The sequence below is a fragment of the Trichoplusia ni genome, chromosome 16, assembly GCF_003590095.1.
Source record: "Trichoplusia ni isolate ovarian cell line Hi5 chromosome 16, tn1, whole genome shotgun sequence".
NCBI classification, from domain to species: domain Eukaryota; kingdom Metazoa; phylum Arthropoda; class Insecta; order Lepidoptera; family Noctuidae; genus Trichoplusia; species Trichoplusia ni.
In genome coordinates, this window is record NC_039493.1 from 2,228,308 (window position 1) to 2,251,174 (window position 22,867).

Consider the following 22,867-nt stretch of genomic DNA (forward strand, 5'->3'; position numbering starts at 1 on the left):
TTGCCGGCGTACCAGAAATATATTCGTCGCGAGTTAGGTCAAAATTGTTTTTAAAATGTTGTAGTGTTGTGTATTACCGGTAATGTGTGCTGACCTTAATCAGACTTGCTACTTGTAAACTTTTTCTTCTCCTATCTCGATGTTTTCGCTGAAGAGTGACTTTCTCTAAGAAGTTGTTAAATGTATCTACATAGAGCGGCTTGTAGCGAAAGGTTCAAACTTTAGATACTCCTGCCTATTTGTAATGACTTGTCTTTTCAGTGGTTCGATGCAAAATACTACTATTGCTGCTGAGTTGCCGTATCAAACTGGAACAGCAAATTAGTGTTTATGATACAAATTAAATCAATTTTTGCCAGATACGTTTTGTCTATTGTTAACTAGGACAAATTAACTGAGTTCTAAATTAATAATCTGCTGAAAACTAACAAATCAGTAATATTTTGCATCAAACCACCCCAGTCGTTCGGACGACAGACTTATTCGCAAATGTCTAAGCCTAAACGAATGCGTGTAGTTTAGTGAAAAATGGTTGTTAGACTAAGTGTTGTACTAGACTAGTTGTTGAACGCTAGCGTAGAGGGCGCGAACGAAACGGTGAGAAGACTGCACTGATGAGAGGGATAGGGGGGAGACATTGCATACACACGAGGTAGTATGAGAGATGAACATAGAGACAACTTGATCATACCTATGCAATGCATTATAGTGCCTGCGGGTCAAGTCAACGCTAAAAGTAAAACAGTTGCAGTGATAAAAACTAGATGGCGCTCTACATAGCGTGGTAGGCAAAGTATCTCATTATCCATAAGGCACTTTAGGGCAGTGCCTAGGGGCCCACCACCAAAGTAGGCATCTAAAAAAAAGCTCGATAAATTTTTCACTTGAACCAAGTTCCTCGGGGCCCCTGGGCCCCTAGATCCGGCCCTGCACACTGCAATCATACTGCGTTGCATATTTTGCATACGTAAGATCAAATTGACTACCTTCAAAGTGATATGGTTTTGTTAACACGACAGAGTGAGAATGTTGTTGTATATTAAAAAAGAATGGTGATTATATCAAGACAACGGTGTAATGATATGGTGAATTAGCAAAGTAATGTGTGAATGATGGTTGTGTGGTTAATGCAGTTGTCTTTGTTTATCGGTTGATATTGATGCCGTACACAAACGAAAGAAGATTTATCGATTGGTCATTAGTGGAAAAATGTTTCTCAATTTTCATTTATGAACAATCGATAAAAACGCGTATTTTACGGAACATTGGATGTTATGAACGGTTTGTAAGGCTTTTTAACTGATAGTGGGATGTTGTCGTCAGGAATTGGAACTAATTTGTATTATAAGTTGGTGTTAAAGGGTCGACGGGCCGAGGAGCCACAGGCCACTGCCAATTGCACTTTTACAGTATTTCGTTTGCTTTTCAGTAATTTAGCGCATGTTTCATAGATTTCGCAAGTGTATTGCCTGCTTTTTAGTTTTTATTATGGTGGATACACAAGTCAATTATTCAGCAATGCTCTGACTTAGTTACTCCTAGTTTTATATTGCTAAATAATTTACTTGATTGAAATACATTTGATGATTTGACCGATTTAATATTATCTGTTAAATTGGTCAGCTTCATCAATCCGATTTAATTGATGAGAAATATGATCCAAACGGATTTTGGTGCTCTGACTTCACCGATCGAAATCGGAATCGATCGGGTCGTTCTAATCCGGAACAAGCAACGATCATTCGGATTCGATCGCATAACTTCGCGACAACAATGCATGCGTAGAGAGATGTCGAAAAATATATTTTTGTGGATTCAATGTTATTCTGTCTCTGTTTTCAGTTTGTGCACTAGTAGAAATAATTCTCGTACAAAAGACGTAATATATATTATATTATAGTGCTATTTGCAACGATTCGTATTATGAATGTATGAATCTTCGGGTATTTATGAAGGTGTATGTTTAAGCTCAGGATACTGAGAACCAGTTAAACAGTTGCACGTAAACGGTAAGTTCGATGTGTTGTGATATTATATAGTAGGTTTATGTTGAGACCAGAGTTGTATGGGCGAAGTATAACGCATCATTTCGTCAGTATCCTTAGCTTAACGGATGCACAGCTGCCGCCGTCGCCTCCGACATATGTATCTCGATTTTACTTTATATTAAAGTAATAATATTACTTTAGGTTAAGATCGCCTTTTATAATTAAGCACGTCCAATTTGTGAGGGCAGCGAATCGGTTATTTATTCGCTATTAAGTGATTATAATACCACAGTCAGTTTATACAAGTAAAACAACGGTATTTATTGGAATAAATATCTGAGAAATTCATAATTACTTTAAGGTTTTTTTTATATGGTCATGATATTCCTTACATCAAATACATGAAAAAAAGTTTTCTATTCCACTTATTTTTTGTCAGTCCTAGACGCATAAGAATTAAAGTTATCCGTACATTATCCTACTAAATATTAATTACTATACTTGTATAAACTCACTGTGGATAATGTGTTACCAAAAAATATTATTCTTTGTTTATTCGCATTTCTACTGTAAGACTCTTGATATTTTATTCCATAGATCTGCACACAAAATGTTTATTTTAATGTTCATCAAGTTTAAGTTAAACAACTTATTTTATTATGCCACTTTTCTTCATTACGTTTAGAAACTTCATTTTCTTTTAAACTGCATTTGTTCACTGCCATTGAAGTCAGTTTATTTGACTGTATTTTATCATTCGATGTATATAAATGAGAAATGATCTAAATTTGCAAGAGCTTCAATGGCAAGTTGTGGAAGTGAGATCCCACAAGTGCAATGTTGTATTCAATTTCAATTTCACAATGTTAGAATTGATATACAATGAACACCTATTTGATATTGTTCTTAATATGTCATTTTCTGTTCTAAAATTTTTATGTCTTACGATAAAACTGACTAAAATGGCAGTAAACAAATTATCAGAAAGTGTTTTATATTTCAAATCTCTAAACATTTGGAGGTGTCCTAAATTGTAAAGCCATGACTTGTGAGGAATGCAACTTAAATTCCTTTTAGCATATGCGACCAGACTCTTTTACATTACACCCTTTTTACACTTGTCGACGGAAGTTTCCGATACCCAAATAGGTACTAATATTCATCGCGCGTCTATCTGAAACTCTATATAGTTGTGTGGCAGCAGTGGCTCGCACACAAAACAGCGGGATCTGAAGGCATCCTGCGCTAGACAGACTGCATAGAACAAAATGATTTTAAAAAAAGTTTTTTTCACGAGCAAAAAGGTTTTCTTGTTGATTTTTAAAATTCATGCATTCTTCCCAACGTCTGGCTGTATATTAAACCACAGTACATTGCGCATAATATGTGTTGCTCTTGACTGATAGCAGTGGTTACACCAAATATGTTTTATTTACGATGTTATCGGATCGCAATTGTATTCCAAAAAAATATGTGCAATATGATTTTTATGTTGAATTATGTATTGTTTTTCTATTTTAATATGTTTATTTTTGAGGACAGCGAAATTACTACCTACCGTAATTTTTGATGAAGCTAATTCTAGTGACCATATAAATACTAATAATAATAATAACAGTCATTTATTTCAGTGAGTTGGTTTCACTTTGGTGCAGCGTCAAAATCGTTCAAAGGACTAAAATAAATGTCACCATTAACATCTATTAATAGTTTCAAAACGTCAAGTTTTTAAAGTAAAACGCTGCACAGACTACACCAATATCATCATCAATTAGTTCTACATCGATGTTAAACTTTTAACTTAATTTCATTCTTTTCGTATTTACCAAATAAAATAAATATTTCAGTTGTTTCTATGGTATATCTACTTTATTGAGTTTTAATATAAAAATGGGTTTAAGCAGACTTAAAAAAAATAATATTCTATCAAATAACAAGATAAATGTTAAAAAAATACATTTGATTAAATTAACCTGCACTGTAATAAATACAGAAGCTAATAAATCAAACTTACATGGTTACATTATTCAATGTTAAAAATATGTCTCGCTGTCCTCATATTGTTTAAGATTGCGTTAAGTACATACGAATTGTGATGCCCGTCGTAGTACAGATGTTAAGTACATTGTTGTAGCTGATGTTGGAGGTCATTCCCATTAAAACTACATTTTACACAAATAAAATGTTTTATTTTAAACCTTATACTAAATACTCATAGGAACGTTTTTTCAACAGGTGTTAAGTATTTTTTTATTTCTCGTGTTAGTGCTTAATACAAGAACTTGTAGTGGTGCGGTGTCCTCACCACAGTGGCGCCACTGCAGCGCTTCCTCGCGCAACTAATTTGTAGGCGATCTAGACTCTACAGTGAGTTTCTTCACTTAGTGTTCATATACATAAGGACAAAAGGGTCTCCTATCCTTGAACAATGGATGTGCGGATCACACAATGCTTGTCAGATCGAACTTGTAGGATATTGTGCACATTGATATTTGTCGTGCTGACCTATGTGTAATTGACAGCATATACATACAACATAAAAATATGTATTTCATCCAATATATTGCACAATGCTCTGCTTCTATGTGACCTTGAATATACTCTACAGGGCTCGAGAAACCAAGCCCATTATGAATGGAACTACAGATAATAACTTGGATAAGTGTACTTATATTTGTAATATCTGCTGTTTAAATAGCTTGGGTAATAACGTCGTCTGTATCTGGAGTACGTTGGTGACCACCACCAATAGTCGTACGGATAATATCTGTAGTAGTAGTCTAGGCTCTGAAATCAAACAGTAACGTTAGTAAGTTAGTGACAAATCGCGGCTGAATCTTTCAGCTATGAGCAAATGAAAAGCAATGGAAAAATGTCTCCTGAATGAATCATTCCGATGATATTTAATTATTCATGGTATGAAGTAGTACGAACTGTACAGTATAGAATACCTGGCAATTATAATTCCTCATTTCAACACATTTTGTTTAGGAGTCGGCAACAACAACAGTCACAACACTTCTATAAGATTAGAAAATTTTAACTCCATGCAACAGTAAAAAGTTACATCGAAAGCAAAATTGATCACCAAATATCTAAACGTTTTGCTACCAACCCTTTACTCACTCTCATGTGATCTAAGTCACAAGCCTCCAAGTCGATGGCCTTGAGGTCTAACTTCCTCACAGCGTCCTTCAGTTCCAGCAAGCCAGGGTCATCACGCGTGAGGAAGGTGCACTCCTCGTCGAAGTACCTCTTCATCCTACGACGCACATCGTCATTATAAGTGATGTAGCCATAAGGTCGCTCAGCTGCCGCCACCGTTGTGTCCGTTGGCATGTACCTGGGGATGGCATAATTCTAACTTGAATTTGTATGGTTGATATAGTTCTTCAAAAATTACAATCCGAGAGTAATTGATTCAATTTGAGCTACCAAGTTTAGTTTTTGAAGATTCGCTACACAGGACTTACTGGAGAGAACCGCGATTCATCCTTTACGACTTTTTAAGGTGCTCAGACGAAGGAGGAAGAAGGTATTGATTTATTTTTTGCTAGGGAGAAAATATTCAGGGAAGAGACACGTCATAGTGAAGGAGATATCTATTTCATAGCCACAAGCTCTATCGAACACATTTCAGGCTGTTCGTACTTTAAAGATTTTCTTACAACTCAGTACTTTTACATATAGCCAAGTGAGTGTTTACATTTCATTAAAGATGTAGATGGATGTACTGATAAAGCTAGGTACTTATGTTGTTATCGGCACACGATCACGTTGTGATAAGACCTCTCGTATTGTAATCTGCTATGAATGATTGTTTTGTTTCGAACTCACTAGTTTATTGCTTTTACATATAAATGTAGGGCAAATTATTCTCCCTTTCAATCATTGATAAATAAGAAGTTTTACGTAATAACGATGATAGTATTTTACCGTTTATAAATTTGCTTTACCTCAATCAGCGTTCATATAGATGTCCATGTTAAAATTTTCTTTGTGAATGTAGGTCTAATGTCGGTGGAGGACGCTAAACATTATGTAGTGATTCAAGATAATATTCAGAAGCACCTTAATTCTAGGTTTAAATAACTTCTGAACACCAGCCGAATAACTTTTATAAGAAGAACCAGTTCTTCTCAGCACTACTGCTATGAACAGATGAATACAGAAAGAGAAGAGGGAGGCTCTGGCCAACAGGGGAGTATCGTGGGCGGTATGTCGCTTATTGCCAGAGTTGTTTCTTTTTAATATAAGTCCTAGCAAAATATCCTTATTTCCTACCTGTTAAGTTTAGCGACATAGTCCGTCGGGAACCGCTCCATGGCGTACCGCATATGATCCCAGGGGTTGCTGTAGTTCAGCCGCCGGTACTAGAAAAAACCAGCCGTCTTGAATCATGACATTATACAATTATCTGGCCTCACACACTGCGTGAAGGTTGGGGAAGGTCAAAACTGCACTTTCACTTCAATGTTATTACGTGCTTACTGTAAATAATATCGACTTATTCCGGAAATTCATGAAGTTTCTACTTGTTTCAAGTGAACTTTAATTTTTCTAGATGGTTACATAATCATGATGACAAAAACTATAAAGTTCTTATATTTTATCTAAAGACACTTGCATGTCTTTAGATAAAACATAAGTGAGTAAGCGTCAAAAATTCGTCATTTCGTCAATTCGTCATACATACTTAGAGCATCTATGCATGTATGACGAATTTTGTCGTTATGCAGTTGAATTTTTATGATAAACTTGAGTAAACGGACCTTTCTTATAATTTCTAGAGATATTAACTTATATTCAAATATAAAAAAAAATTGCTGGATTTCAAAACTAGACCTACAACCAGGAAGTAAATAGTACATGCAAAGTGCCACCTAAGGGTCAAATACTGTTAGGAAAGATGAAAAAAAATAAGACAAGACAAAGAAAGAGTATTTCTTTCGATACTTCCTGTAGGTAAATTCGAACAGCCATGTATACCAACAGCTCACCCTTTTATACCGATCATAATCAATATCAGAATCAGTCATGGCTCTAGACAGCGGTATACTAGAGGCAGTGTTGATAGATCCCCGTTCACACTGCTCCGGCCCGCCACTCACAATGCTCTCGCTGATGGTGGAGAGGGAGTCGTCCAGGTCCGTCCAGATGTAAGGAGATAACGTATAGTCGGGGATCTCCAGATCGTTGACGTAATCCAGACGATTCTTCGGAATCGAGTTGAGAAGAGAGTCGAACATGTTCATGTGTCTGTTTAGATTCCTGGAAATAGAGAACATCTGAATTATTATGTGATTGTTATATTTTGTTGAAGAATTATCAAGTAAAGTATCAAGAATTGTCAAAAGAAGCAGACGACTTCTTCTGTTGTAGGTCTTGGCTAACTATTTAGTTTGAAAAAGGTAGAGCACATGTAATTTTATTTTCCAAAAATGTAATAAGGAAATACTCGTAACTAATTGAAGTGGCTTTGGATCACCTGTAATAACTACTTATTGTTTACTTAGAAAATCGACATCAACATTTAAAAGCACACATATGCAAGGCACACATAAGCTAGGTATTGTCCAAACTCACACGAATCCACAAATCTCGGAGAGACGCGTCTAATATCACGTATAAGTGCGAATGTAGCACAAGTTCTGCGAAACGGTTGCGTAAACCCAAAGTCTGGTCGATACGTGCTGGTTGCCATGCGACAAACACCACGACGCCCTCACCCGTCTGCATATATTAGGCAACCATGAAAAAAAAAAGAGACGAAAAATTTATAACTCGAATGCAAATAGTCAATGTTTCGATCGCGTATTAGGGTATATCCCAAACAAATTATGTGTCTGGAACATCTTAGATTTGAAGTCAAATAATATTTATTGGAGAATTAAATAGTTAGAAAAACGGCAAAGTTATTAAATGATGTAATGGTTTACTAGTTTCGGACCCAAACGGAGTCCTTAATAATGAGCGACGGGGCGGGATCGCGAGTAGAACAGGGCCCCGATTATGCTATTTTACAATGGCCGATGAATGAATGGCAATTGGATAAAATTTGAAATTATTCCTATTCCATAAGGATTTTGCCAATACAATAATTGTAGCCTAATTGTATTGACCTTGAGTATACCGTCCCGTACTGAATTTACAATTTTTGTGTAGAAAAATGCTTAAGATAATACAAAAATTGACATTTTAAGCTAATTTCATTTATTGATCGGCTATTATAAATAGCAGAATTGGAGCCTAGTTAGGGCCACCCCGATCAATACGCATGAGTAAACCGTTACATCGTTTAATATTGAATCATTCTCACGATAGTTACTATCAAAAACGGCATAGTTATATAAATGCAAGTGCATTTTCTCACCCAAAATAAGCACCTAACAAAAGCTAAACTAAACACATTAAACCTAAGTGAGTTTTCTTCCGCACTTAGCCCTTGTTGTCATTTAATTCTAGAAAGTAGTGTTACTCATTTACTTTAATACGGAGCTCCCGTAGTGAAACTTCATTAACTAAAAGTCTTTTGATCTAGGTCACAGTTATTTTTTCTTGGAAACTTACTAAGCTATTAAGTTCAAAACCGCTTACGGGATAAGACATCATATACCGTTAAAAGACAGCCTTCATCTCCGTAATCACAGGTATCGAGGTACCGACGGACTATTAGTGGATATAAGACGGTTTAATTAAGAACTAATAAGCATACCCATAGCAGTCAAGATGGAATGTAGCGACAGACTTTAAGACGTCAAACATTAGTGACAATTCAAAATACAACGGCTTTTTCCGGTAGCACTCATTACTACTCCTGGCAAGTTTCAGGTTGATAGATCATAAGAGCAAATAGCTTGAAGACAACAGCAATTCAGTGATCTAGGCAGAAACAGCTTTAAATTTCGTATAGACAACACTGTTATCATTACTATACTATAGGTACTACTTGTAATATTAAGTATTCTTTGACAGCATTTCGCCCTTACAAAACTCGAATACGCCTAACATTAGGTTAGGTAAATAAGCCGGATAAGTACGTACCTACGTACAAAGTGCCTACAAATTAATGCCTATCTATTCACAGAATATGATTAACTTTATTTATCTAGGAAAAGTATCGAGTTGCATAAACCCGCCCATTGTTCCACAGGTCGAGAACTGTGGTGTGATAGCAAATGAGCACAATGTGTCTTTAGAAACTACGTAATGATGATAAAGGAACAGTAGTAAACAGTGTTGTATTTTGTATTTGTTGTTTACAGAAAATTACAGTAATGACCTATCCAAATAATATTTTGGTTACTAAGAATTTGCCAATATTAGAAGTTGGCAATTTCAGCGCGGGTACAGTTCTCAGGTAGTTGAATAGAAACACACAACGCCAACGCTTCATTTTCTCACGATTTCATACATTCGTTTTCTTGTTTAGTTGTTTGTCGTTCCGATTGGATTTTTGCAACTCAATTTTGAGGCAGCTCCCGATAAGCTAGCAAGCTGAAAAAAAAGTTAAAATTGCCATTATTTAAAAGCTGCAAACCTACGTGGAAAATACTTCACGGTAGCTTCCAAGTGTCGTCTGTCACTGGACAACTTTTCGTCCATATCTTCACGGATACAATATTTCACAATATTTCAAAAGTCCAAAAAAAATACAACAATGGGTACGTTCCTCAGGTGCGCAGTTTGTGCCTTCTCTTAAGGACAATAGGACACACACCTTAGTTTCAAAACCAGTCGACTGATATCATGATAGTGATAACAAAACAATAATAATGTGTTCAGTAGAGTTGCGAAAGCACTGAATCAACTCAGTTTTTAATGACAAAACAGAGGTTTGATCGAAATTATGTTGCTTTATTATTTTGTAGAGTTCCGATCCCGATCCTGCTAATTACATTGGCAGATGAATGAATGGCAATTGGATTAAATTTGAAATTATTCCTATTCTGTTCAGCATTATGCCAACACAATAATTGAGAACTCATTGTATTGACCTTGAGGGTACCGTCCCATACTACATTTCCAATTATTGCGTAGGAAAAATGCTTAAGAGAATACGAAAGTGACATTTTTATTGTAAATAGCAGAATTGGGGCCCTGATCTGTACATAAAGATTATTAAAATGACCGCTGTACTTGTGTTTTTTTACATAAGTAACATCAAGATTGATTGATTAACATCCGAAACCGGGAAAGGTTTACCCAAGAGAGCAAAGAGTATCGAACTTAATGAATAAAATACTTCACACGACTTAAGGATAACTCTCTTCCTAAAACCACTAATTTTATCTGATATCATGAAACCTCTAATCCGCTCATATAATAATATTTTTAATTATTTATTTGTCATTGCTTTAGATAGCAAATGATTTAATTATCTAGGAATTCCCGCTCTTTATTACTCGTGACGTCATTCAAAATAACTTCTTGACTAAGATGACTGCTGAAAATCAGGCAGAGAATAAGATGAAGTGCGTGAGACGCCACAAGAAGAAGCTTCGAGTTTGTAATAAATAATACTGACTCCCTGATAGAGTAGGTGAACATGTAGAGTCTCAATTTCACGAATGAGGAGCTGTTAAGCCGCTTTCCAAATGATCCTATAGCGCGGACTGTGTTATCAAAGCTCAATTCATTTACAATGTATTTGTGTATCGTAAGATTCGTAGGTATTGTATCGGAGCGCTATCCCCGTCTATAACAGGAACAGCGCGGCGTTCGGAAGTGTTTACGTCGGTGGTATGGCGAGCTGCCAGGCCCGTGTGACGCGCCGCTGACACCGCCTGCCCGACTGACTGCCCTTGCACTTGAACACCTTCCCATCACACAGATGCAATCACACGACATATCTCCGTCTCAGCCGACACCTTGCTCCATAGAGTCCGGCGATCAGCTGTCGCGTGGACAGCGCAGCCGAACGCGCAGAGCCGAGCGCGCACAGCCCGAGCGAGGCCAGTCATGCTTCGATAGCACACGCAGATGGACGTGGCAAACGGGTCGCCGTCGCTGCGACTTCGCGGCGGCGTCAATAATACAAGTGACAGTAAAAAAAATGAGTTGAATCTGTGCCCGAGTGTGATGTCGCCGGAGACTCAGCGGCTGCTGCCGCCGACCACGGAGACTATTATGACAAAGCCGTTCCCTATACGAGGTAACTATGAACGCGGCTATAGAATAATAGATCTGTCGGACTAAAAATACGCCGGACGCGCGAGTTTGTGACAGCTGCAGGCCCACTGGCGTGTCTTCCCGTGCGCGGCGGCTGTAATTCGCGGTGCGTTCTACTCGCGAACGGAACTATTATTTTATTTCCTCTCGCGATGTATCATTGTGTATCGATTAAGAACTCTGCAGTCGTTCGGTTAGCGGTATTCTTATCGAGATACAATAGAACTTATCACAGATATGTTAAACGAACTAAACTCGATACAATAGAGGCCTGTTATATATTTATATTGAATAACAATGAATAAAACATGCCATAATGGTACAAAATAGCTACATTTTCCCTATACCTACGTATGTTAAATAAGTGAGGCTGAGTTATCTCAGTCTAGTATCTCATATTGTATGACACAGTGTGAGCATTAAATTGTCTTACGTAGGTACCTATTCCTTATGAGATAATCAATAAACTTTGTGCAAATACACACATACACTGTCATTATAGCAGGTTTTGTTATCAACCAGTCACACAGAGTCGTTGTTCTCTTTTCAAATTAGCTAATTATTGTGACTGCATTGTTTAAAAGAATGCTTTGTTTAAATATTAGCACTTAGTTTTAAATGTCGTATATTTCAATTTGTTTAAGGATAATAGTTACATTACTGTTTATTTTTTTTGTTGTGTCCCAAAAGGAACTCGACATTTTGTGTCTTCTTTCGGTGCTTATTTAATAAACTTTAAATTTTCTTGATGGCAATAGAGTGAGTACATTTTTTTTGACAGTAAACAAACAGTAATGCATTAAGTGTGAGAGGCTCTCCTTTTTGTTGATGATCCTAAATCTGCTTTAGAGGTTATTAAGTAACTAAACAATACACAGCATCATAATAAAAACACAAAATGATAACGAAACGCGGTCCACGACCTTGTGATTTGTTGACCCACAATACATGTTAGGCGAGTCAAGTCATCATGTGACTTGTAATCGATCGCTCATTATACACAACTATAGTAGTCTCTATACCAAGTTACGATAAACAAGTATTTGTCATTATCACTTTATACCTATTGGTCACTTTAAACAGAGGTCAATATTCGTGGAAATAGCTTTAATTGTGAAAGCCGAGTTCATTGGATTTGTAGGTAAAAATAAATGAATAATGTAGAGTCTTTCGAATCTAGATTTTTTTCTGTTATTGTTGCGAGTATTTAAACAAAGAACCTATTTTTTATTTTAAAAGAGTGAGTGAACAAAACCTACTTTTGGCCTTTATTTTAGTTGACGATAAAGTTAATAAATGTGGTCATTAGCAAAAGTTTTCCCGAAATGGGTCCATAAAGGTGAACTATGTAATATGTTGTATATGTAGTATAAAGATATATCGATATAAAAATAACATACAGTATCACTGACATGGATTCTTTTTTCAAAATTCAACTTTCTAATTTAATTCATAAAGACATGCATAAAGAAAATGCATGATAAATGCTGTGGTGTATAAAAAAAGGTTTATTATGTCAATGATGGAAGTTTTAAGTTTTTTTTTTAATTTAAAAAGTAAACAACTATGTGTTTAAAAGTATGGCAACTTAATACTTATATCGATAACAGCGTTCATTACAAAAGTAACGTTACATATATAACTTACGTTACGACGACTAATATATAACCGTTAAAGACTGATTTATTCAGTATGTTGACGTATGATGTCTCTAAAATATTTACCATTTTTTTGGGGTTATTAAAAAAAACTATTGTCATAAATACGGGAGAGAACAGTGCTCTAAATTAACTACTTTAATATTAATATAGATGGCAATTGAAACTTCATATTTGCAACAGAAAGAAGCTTTTACCATTTCAGCTCTTTCCTAAAGACTAGTAGAGGTTGAGGTAGGTAGGTAGTAAGCTTTGCTCTCGTCTCTGAGGCGAGATTTACCTAGTTGCAACGGTAACTACATATATTTTACACGATGCAAGTTCGTGAATGGCGCGTGCTGCAATTATGACCAGAAGAATTATCTATATATACGGATAACAGGCAATTCAAAGATAATACTCCATTGATTAGTAATCCCAATAAACTCCTACGACTTCCTGATGGTGCGATAAGCAATAATTAGACCTTTTATAAGTAAGGTTTTATATTGAACGCGTTTCCCAAATTTCCATATGTTTTTTTTTCTCTTAATGATTTTCGTCCAAGCTCTGCAAATGAACAATTCTTTATTTGCGAAGAGAGACTGAGAACAATGGGTAAATCATTTAAGTATTTTATATTTTTTAATCACAGAAAAGATCGCACGATAATTTTGTGACTTGAGGAGGTCAAGTGGGGAAAGATGAAATAAGCCATAGTATCCATAGACTCAGAATTCTAGCTTCACTGATGAACGTTAATCGGAAGTGATCCCACTTAAGCCCAGTTGTGGCCTATGATTACCTAATTGACTTGTTACACAACTCTACAATCCAGTGTCCAGTTACCTATAACTCGTCTCCGTCTAGACAGGGTCACCTCAGGTCTAATTTTAAGGAAATAATCTATCTGTACCTACGTAGTTTTTTTCAATAAATCTTAATAAAGAAAGGAAGATATTTTTATTGGAACATTTTCAATAAACAAGTTTCTACCACAATCTACGACTACCTAGTTTAATTACTAACCAACGCCTCACATTAATTTAAAGTAACGCATCCGAAATCGACTTGCACTTAGTTTAAAAACACACTTAGACATTTACGAGTTAGGTACATTCAATAATCCACATCTTACCAAACAACTGTTCAAATATGGATACTAAAATAATTACCCAAAGAATGGATAGGTATAGCTACAGAATCTATGTGATCTTTGTCTAACTCATAATTTCCTCAACATATATTATCGTGTTACATGTCCTTGTATGCGAGGACCCTCGTTTCGTATTGATCCCGGGAGACAATGTCGGCCGTTCAGAAGGTCGTGGCGCCTGATATTTTGATATCACAAGTATTAAAGAACATTTCATTAAAGCGGAGACCAGTTTTAATGAGTTTACAATAGAGTACACGGGTTAAGAGTTCAGTTTGAGAGATGGAAAATTACTAATTTGGTTGTTCATGAACTTTCAAAGTTGTTATTGTTAACATTAGTTAAACTCAGCTTGTTTGTCTGTAAATCATAGTTGGTGTTTAGGAAACTCTTGCTTTGGTAGAGATATTTACTTTGGCGCCAAGTGCTGCCAAATTTCCGTGAAGGGTATATGGATAAGGTTTTAACAGAATTTCTAAATTAGAAGGTATGTTGTTGTTATTGTTAACACCTTGTGTATCTTCTATAACGGTATGTACAGTCTTTTAAAGATTGATCGGTGAATAATTTTAATGAAAAGTATATTTCTTGACTAATAATCACCTCATTGGAAACAAATCCCTACATAAGTATAAATAAGAATACCTAAAATCGAATTGAACGAACTTTAGCGGACTCACAACCGTACCCTGTGGAACCCTCTTAACAAGCTTCGGTTCTTAAGAGTATTTCGATCAAAGTTTTACTTCAATGGTTATTTTTGCATTCAAACATTTTCTGCTGCTTTACCCGTAACAATTAATTCATTATGGATGAGTTAATGGCGGCATTATGTAAGAGGCCTCGGCGTCGGCGTGTCAAACGTTCAAGTTCACTCGCAGGGGCGTATTGTTCCCGAATGTCGGAAATTGTCGACCACTCGTATACATGTATTGGAACAATATTGTGTGACAACGTCATCACTTAATTCCCCCAGAAGGGGGAATTAAGTGATGACCAATTTGAATACTGATTGAATGCTTGTTTTTCTTAATTCAAGTTTAATCGTTCGTTTTTAAATATATGCGAAGCAAATATTTTTAAGAGACAAAAGACACGGAAAATTGTTTATTATATTTGTAATAGTAATGAAAATAACAAAAGTAAAAATATTGAAAATATTTATAAACTGTTAACAAGAAAAATTAATTACTACAAAAATTATTTCAAATTTAGATAAGCAGATATTACATAGCTTTGAACATAGACCACACTAGATAACACTAGACAATATGAAATAGACTGTCAGTGCCAAAGTAAAGACGCACTGGAATTGGCATACAGCCAACCGACGTGGGTACAACAGATTAAATAAGGTTTAGCTTAGTATTGTGCAAACTAAAAGGGCAGGTTAAGATCCCGTGTAACTACTGTACCATAGCTCATTTTACCGAAGACATAACAGTAAGCAATATAAAATGCTCTAGTAGGGAATTCTCGTTTTATTTTTTAGGGTGAAAACTAATGACTTTACCCCACGCTGAGGGCACGGTAGCAGGGACGCGGTCCAAACGTCAATTTCATTAGGGTGGCAAAGTGAGCAAGGCAAAGCGAGCGAGGCAATATTTAAACTTTTGCTCCTTTTAATGTTACTTTTCCATTTCAACATTTCGTTGGCGCCTTTCAATCATTGAATTTATTTTTCAAACTTAATTTACTAGTCTGGTCTGTGTTTACTGAGTGAATGTTCCAGGCACCTATATCAAACGAAATTATTGAACGTAATTATGTCAAAAGTAGAGCAGTAATGACGATTGCAGTGGATAATATGATCTGTACCGTTGCAAAGCTCATAGCTTCGAATGATTGAAGGCTTTCCAAGAATCGAACAGTATCGGAAAATGTCACAAGCCTATTATTATAACTCATATATGTATTATATAACTCATCTATCACCCTAGAAACAATAACGCAGATCTGAAACTGGATAATCTGAGTTGGGTAAGCTTAAGTATAAAGGAGCGTAAGGCTTTTTGCCTGACATTTGAAAACTTTATTTTTTCCAGGCTTGGTAATTAATTAAAAGGATTTAAGCCTGCTTTAGCGACTCAATTCAATGGAGTAATAAATACATCTTGCTTTTCCAGCATAGAATTTTAAGCTATTTATTGTTTCAGACTAAAATTAATTTATGAAAATTACATAATATGATTTTAAAAATGCTCCCATTGTCATATCCACTCCAATAAGCTGGAATTGCTAAGGACATAGATTTTCCACTCCACTACATAAATCGGATTAATTAATTGCCGGATCGTGCTGAAATAATTCAGCTAATAGTTCCCATTCTCGTACTCTCTTAATGTCGGGTTATAAATTCTTGCAACAATTGGAATGTTTTGTCTGTGTTCAGATATTCAAGAATCTACAAGCACCTACGTAGTAGAGTCATAATTTATTATTTTATACATTTTTTTACGCTTTTGATAACTGTAATGCTGTTATAATTTACAAATAAAAATACAATACACAATAAATACGTAGTATCGTGCCTTGATTATTCAATTTTGAGGTTAAGAAGATGTACGACGCAAAATATTAAGAGAACGACATAATGTAGGTCCCAACGAAAATAGCCATAACCAAGCTCATTTTACGACAGCCAATGATCTCAAAAATAATAATCTAAAATTAATTATAATCGGTACAATAACTGTCGATCCCCGTTAGCAATGGCAGTGACCACCGTCTAACTATAGCGGAGTATTTATAACGCTTGTTTTATAGTTTGAGCACTTTGAACGATGAACATGAGTCGGGTTCGTGAAACCGCGCGCGTAAACAGATCTTTACGTGTAGACTATGATAGAACAAAGAGAAATCATCGAAAATGATTAGGCAGTTAAGAAGATATTAATAAAAAAAACATTATATTTTATGGTTGAAATAATTTGTGCAATGTCCATGAGATCGACGAGTTATTTGGTGATAAAGTAAAAGATATAACACTTAAAAAACTTATTTTATGTAGCGTTTCACCAAGTTTTGGAGTTAAGAGAGGAGGTAATGTTAGTCGGACCCTTTCCCAACAACAGAAGGAATTATAAATGAGTAAAGAAAATTGGCAAAGAAAGATGAGAGGTACTAAAAAAAATATAATTCTTTTTGCTAAATAAGTATCAAATGAAATAAGACCAGGTTATTACATTATTCAAAGAGCTTATAGAAAACATAAAATAATATAATGTACAAAAAATGTCGGGTCCCAAAAAAAGCTTAGGTTAATAAATATTTTCAGTTCGGCGCACTAAAGTAATTGAACTAAGAAGATTTATAGAAGTCTGTCTCGATAGGAATAAAGGTCGAAAATCTTTAATATACTTTGATAACTACGCTCTTTCGCCTCTCGTAAATCATTTGTCAGGACAGTATTATTTATTCTACAAAACACTTTTTAGATACACAGAAATCAGTTTCAGATTTCGGCTCTACATTTTCCAATCCAGTTAAGCATTGACCTTCCTTCTCTCTCTTTATCTCCTTTCTTCTTCTCTGTATTCTAGAACTTCGATCCTCAGATACTAGCAAACCCATCAGACAAATGGAAGAATAAGAATTACTATAAGTTATTATCATTAATATAGAGTTAAGTTCCATTACCATGACACAATTTAATATCAAGTATTAGGCGTCAGAATTAGCTATAAATACAAACAAAAACGTTTGTGTTTATTATTTACAAGTCAACAGTCATAAAGATATTGCGTACAATGTATTGTTACGTGTTAGCCAAGTTACTTCAGTTCATGAATAAACTATAGTAGGAATTACTTTGACTCACGCAACTTGCAATAACCAAACAGTTACTAATTCAATTTCCCTCTAATAATCTTATTTGTTTACCTTTGAATGAGGTTTAGACAATGCTAAAGATTGAATTCGACACGATTCACACAAACAGAATATTTGATTATCACGCACGGCGTTGACTAAAGAATGACCTTCGCGTTCATGTGCACGCTTATAATTTGTAGCTATGTACCTATGATATTATAAAACGGGTAAATAGTGTTAATACAAATAAAATCATAAGCTACCTCATTTCTCTACAGAACTATAGATAAACATATTGTCGTAAGCTAAAACAAGAGTTCCCTACAATCACGTAAAACAAATAATTTGTTCCCATTTTGTCGAGATATCACTCTTAAGTGCTTAACAAACCTACAGTTTTACTACAACCATATAGGAATAAAGATTACTTTGTTTAAATACATGAGTCGTAAAGATAAGAGACAGTTTCTTCAACTTTGGACTTGTCTACAAGACGAAATAGCTACCGACAGCTGACAACTTGCCCGCCGGCCGTCCTTGGCCTAGAAAACGGAATAATTCGCATTCCGAAACTCTGATACCGAATTCTTTGATCAACATTGTGAAAAATGTTTATTTTTAAATCGTTGTATTGGATTTATCCGGGCAGATAATGTGGGCACGAGTGGTCCGCGTGTTGCTCAGTGATAACCGCATAACATTGTATAAGTTAGCCGTTGCCATAACACTTTTGTTTATATAATTTGTTGCCATAGACTAACCGACGTCTACATTGTTTATTTTTATTGTGATCGTGGAACTGGTCTGGATGACTTGATACAAGGATTGACAATGACATTCGTTTTCTTAGAAATTAGCAGATTCTTTGTGATGTTGATTTTTAAATTGATAAAATAACCTTTGCGTGTATGTTAAGGTGAACAATTAAACTTGTAAATAACTTTACCAGTGAGAGAAAGTTTGGTACTGACATTTATTTCTCTCAGGGTTGCCTTGGTACCTGTCCCGCTTGTGTCAGGGTTTCTACTCATGTTTATGTGACATTTTTTATTACGTAGCTTCGTGTCAGCATTTACCGTCAAAGTAGTCCACTTTACTGAATAACAAGTAACTGAATATACTAAGAAATAAAATTCAGTCAAGCATTATCAAAACTAGCTGGAATTCAGATATCCAATACAATTTAGTAATTGCTGTCTACTTCGTTCTGCTTTAGAAGTATATTTTTGATCGTCTACCAGACTCTTCTCTTTTCCGGACAACCTCTCCTATGACTACCAACATTTAAATGATAAATGGAACTTTGATTATACTTACCCCTATTCACAGAAACAGCGTTATATTCATCAAAGCTATAATTATTCCCGGATCGTCAATAAAGCACGCAACTCGCGGTCTCTGATCGAACTAATTACATGCGCATTATGCCAACATTCTAGTTTTATGATGACTATTGAACTGATAAACACCAATAAAAACTAATTGGGACCGGTCAATGTACCCGCCAGTACTACTAGCTGTATGTTCTATATAATTGAAAAATTATCCGATGTTTTTGCATTAGAATAATAAGAACAGGTCGGTTTATTTTGTGAAATGAAAATTGTCGAAGTGAATTTCAGTTGTATGTCAATCTCCTTTCGTTTGTTTCGCTGTTCTCCCATTTTATTCTGTACCCATAAGGGTTAAAAGGTAGAAAAGGGAATTCTATAACTAAAGTAGCTCTTTGTCATTTGGTATGTCATCTTTAGAAACGTGACCGTTGATTTTTTACATCTAATGATAATAAATTGTAATTGTCGCTAAACAACAAATACTTAATAATAGAAGTAGAGATTAAACAACATCACTTTGATGATTGAAACCCATATTTTTTAGATAACGGTCACGACCTCGACATACACTTGACTGATTTTCTTTTCATGGTTGTCTATAAAACAAAACACTATCTATCTATAAATCTATTATACCTAAAACTATATCAACAATGTATTTTCAAACAAAAATAATAACAAATAAAAAGTATTTATTCATATTAGATAACGTTCACGATAAGCGGTTGTGAACCACTTTATCAATCGCGCACTTGTCCGAACTTATCTTTTCTTAAGACAGACAGACGCGAAGCCTTTCATATAGATATCATATCGTTACATAGTAACATGTAGTAAATGATTATTCATATATTTATGTAATATTTGCAAGTCCTTTATCTTTGTGTTCGAGACGTCATTTTTATTTCGAAGCTTACTGCTCACTGTTTCAACAGCTTGTTTCAAATGACGTTGAGATAGAAAGTGATTGCTGAAGAAATGGTACAGCATTTTTATGGGACTTTAACAGTTTTATTTTAATACAAAATAAGGTAATCTCAACATTGCGATCATCAACAATGTCTGGGCTCCGATTCTGCTATTTACAATGGTCGATGAATGATGCCAACACAATAATTGAAAATTCATAGTATTGACCTTAAGTGTACCGTGAGTACCGTCCCATACTCAATTTCCAATTATTGTGTAGGAAAGATGATTAGGAGAAGACGAAAAGTGTCGTTTTGAGTCAATTTTAATTCATTCTTAGGTCATTGTAAATAGCAAAATTGGGGGCCTGGACTATACGAGTAAATTTAAGTCATGCTAGTGAAACTCCTTCTGTAATAGCACAATCCTCGTCAATGTACCAACATTTTTCAATTGAGTTTCTAGTATTACGGGCATCGTGGTGATACCAATTTAAAAAGTCTTTCGCCAAAAGCGGTCGACCAGTCAGTTACAAAACTGGTAATTGTTTTCGTCAATACGTAATCCTAGGTGACACTTAGTCGTGTCGCCTCAAAATGGCCTCTCTTCTAAGGCTTCCCAGATAGTCAGATTAGAAGTTATTTACGGATGAATATTGGACTATCTAAAATATCTATTTTAATCGCTATTAGTTTCTGTTTACCTTTTTCTTAATATGGTTACCATGTTTAAACATGACATACTCTAGTAGCCACTTCCTCACATATTTACGCCATGTCAGATCTGACAAACCCAGAACGCATACTCTTGAATTATCCTCTTTTAATTCCTCTAATTGTTACCTATCGCCCCATGCATACATATCTACTTGACACAAGAGTATGTTGGCTTCTACTTTGCAAACGTAAGTTGACATCCCCCAATGTGACACCAAACCAGTAGCACCACGTATCGTAGGTTTCGTTACGCATTTTACTGGATGAATCCACTTTCTGCGGGTCTCGGAATATTGAAAGGATGCTTGCAAATTAGGATATGAGACACGACGGGCATTCTTGAACCCTATTACGACAAATCCGGTAGATGTGGAATATTGTAGAGGCGTTTGTTAATAGATAGAATTAAATTATGTCGCTTTTTCCTCATGCACATTTATTATTTTTATATGATTTTAATTATTACTTCCTCTACGTATTAGAGCTTGAGTGTTCAATCTTTACTTAATGTGATCAAAATTATTTCTGTAGGATACCACTGTTAAGCAGTACATCTGAATGGGTACCAATTTAGACCAGCTTGGTGGCCCTGGCTTCTCTCGATTCGATTGACCCAAGAATTGCAATAAATTACGAAATTAGGTCTAGAAAAATTTAATATTTTCTTTTTTAAAAATTCTTCATTTGTTTTTACTAATATTCTTAGTTTTAAAGAAATGAGGATAGGATGAAATAACTTTACACACTTTAGACTATTTGAAATCACGTGGGGAGTCTGTGAAGTTCTATAAAATGTCTATTTTTATTGTTATCATCAAAGACTTGTACGAACTACATTCGTTGCCAAATTACTATTAAACTAGTCATTCGTTATGTAGCAGCTGACACTGTTGATGATATACGGGTATTTAATGTTCATTGTACACGTTTTAGAGTTTAACAAAGAAAACGAAGAAAAGGAAATGGAAAAGGAATAAAGGAATGATTGGAAATTGGGTCGGACTTTGGTGAGGGAAAAAACACGAAGATGAAATGCATCAAACTCAAACAATGAAGACTTATAACGCCACGTTAAACATTCGACTGATAAGTGACGTCACAAGACATTTCAATTTACTGCCATAAAAGAGATCCATCTGACAGATGGATTAGATTTTTTTAATTAAAGTAACCTACCTTACCTAAATTTTTCCTTTATTCTTGTATCGCCAAGTTTTACCAAGTTACCTACATACATACATTACTTGCATCTAATTAGATTTAGATGTGTTCATCAATATTACGTAAACATTACATTGTCAAAGACACTGTCACAAACTATGTACTTCATGCTAACAAACAGTCATTTCGTGTCACAGACTTAGCAATTACCTCATAGAGATAAGCTAGCTTTATAATAATTACATTACTTATGAAAATAATGAAGCATTTCATTATAATATGGTGCAATTGAAGACTGGCCTGTTGGTCTACTGGCAAATGACCCTGACTACTATACCCGGAGGACTTGTGTTCGATTCCCACCTAGCATTAATATCTGTGTGATGAGCATGATCGTATGTTGTTTCTAGATATTATTTATCCTTGATGCACCTTTGATTCGAACGTTAGCTTTGCTTAGTTTGAGACTAGATGGCGTTGTGTGATAGTTGTGAAACATCAATTTTATTATTAATCTCATATAAACGGCAAATTAATTCTGATGATCTGTCATAAACTTAGATTGAAAAAGTAAAGTAAATAAAGACGAGTCTTGCGAAAGACCGTTGTCTATTTGTTGATCAAAATATACATCGAGCATGAAGTTATAGAAATGTGACGTCGATTGATTTGTTCACCTAATGATGGTTGCAATTTTAGTCCTAATTATAGTGATTTTGAAATTTTGCACTTTGCACGAATAACTGTAAACATAAAGTATGTAAATATTTACGAGTAATAATCACATAAAGATAAGAAATATTAATATGGTCAGCTAATTAATTTGTTACGATTACCTAGTCAACATTTAATAGGTAGATATTATAACGATTTCTACTTGTTCTGAAGTTTGCACTTTGATTTTAGATTCAAAGTTCATTATAATGATCAACAATAAAATATTATCCATTCGTCAGTACCGAGCTAAGATTATAATTTAAAT

The 22,867-nt window shown here is 35.1% G+C and overlaps 2 protein-coding genes across 11 annotated transcripts in view; one reads left to right on the top strand and one right to left on the bottom strand.

The window, feature by feature from the left end:
• Positions 1–856: 856 nt before the first annotated feature.
• LOC113501738 lies at positions 857–10,780 on the bottom strand. Of its 9 annotated transcripts, none has more exons than XM_026882953.1 (6): positions 10,516–10,780; positions 7,575–7,721; positions 6,989–7,259; positions 6,273–6,361; positions 5,115–5,331; positions 857–4,775 (listed from the first exon to the last, which is right to left on the bottom strand). In XM_026882953.1, exons 3-6 carry the CDS (start codon positions 7,241–7,243, stop codon positions 4,629–4,631), a joined length of 708 nt encoding a protein of 235 aa, XP_026738754.1. In that variant the 5' UTR covers positions 7,244–7,259; positions 7,575–7,721; positions 10,516–10,780; the 3' UTR covers positions 857–4,628. The 9 variants fall into 9 exon arrangements, with proteins under 9 accessions (XP_026738754.1, XP_026738756.1, XP_026738755.1 ...); XM_026882955.1 differs by lacking the exon at positions 10,516–10,780 and adding an exon at positions 9,533–9,947; XM_026882954.1 differs by lacking the exon at positions 10,516–10,780 and adding an exon at positions 9,271–9,947.
• A 107-nt stretch (positions 10,781–10,887) lies between these two features.
• LOC113501737 (6-phosphofructo-2-kinase/fructose-2,6-bisphosphatase) overlaps positions 10,888–22,867 on the top strand; it is a 31,509-nt gene continuing 19,529 nt past the window's right edge. For both annotated transcript variants that reach the window (XM_026882947.1, XM_026882948.1), the window contains exon 1: positions 10,888–11,142. In XM_026882947.1, the coding sequence (XP_026738748.1) occupies positions 10,971–11,142 (172 nt within the window). In that variant the 5' untranslated portion in view covers positions 10,888–10,970. The remainder of the gene's footprint in view (positions 11,143–22,867) is intronic.

What these genes read in the sequence shown, in the direction of transcription:
- LOC113501738 (XM_026882953.1), bottom strand. Translation starts at nt 7,243, where the DNA reads ATGAACATGTTCGACTCTCTTCTCAACTCGATTCCGAAGAATCGTCTG. An exon ending in TATGTCGCTAAACTTAACAG is followed by an intron (nt 5,332 to 6,272) that starts GTAGGAAATAAG and finishes TGCCATCCCCAG; the next exon opens with GTACATGCCAACGGACACAA. An exon ending in GTGACTTAGATCACATGAGA is followed by an intron (nt 4,776 to 5,114) that starts GTGAGTAAAGGG and finishes GTTTGATTTCAG; the next exon opens with AGCCTAGACTACTACTACAG.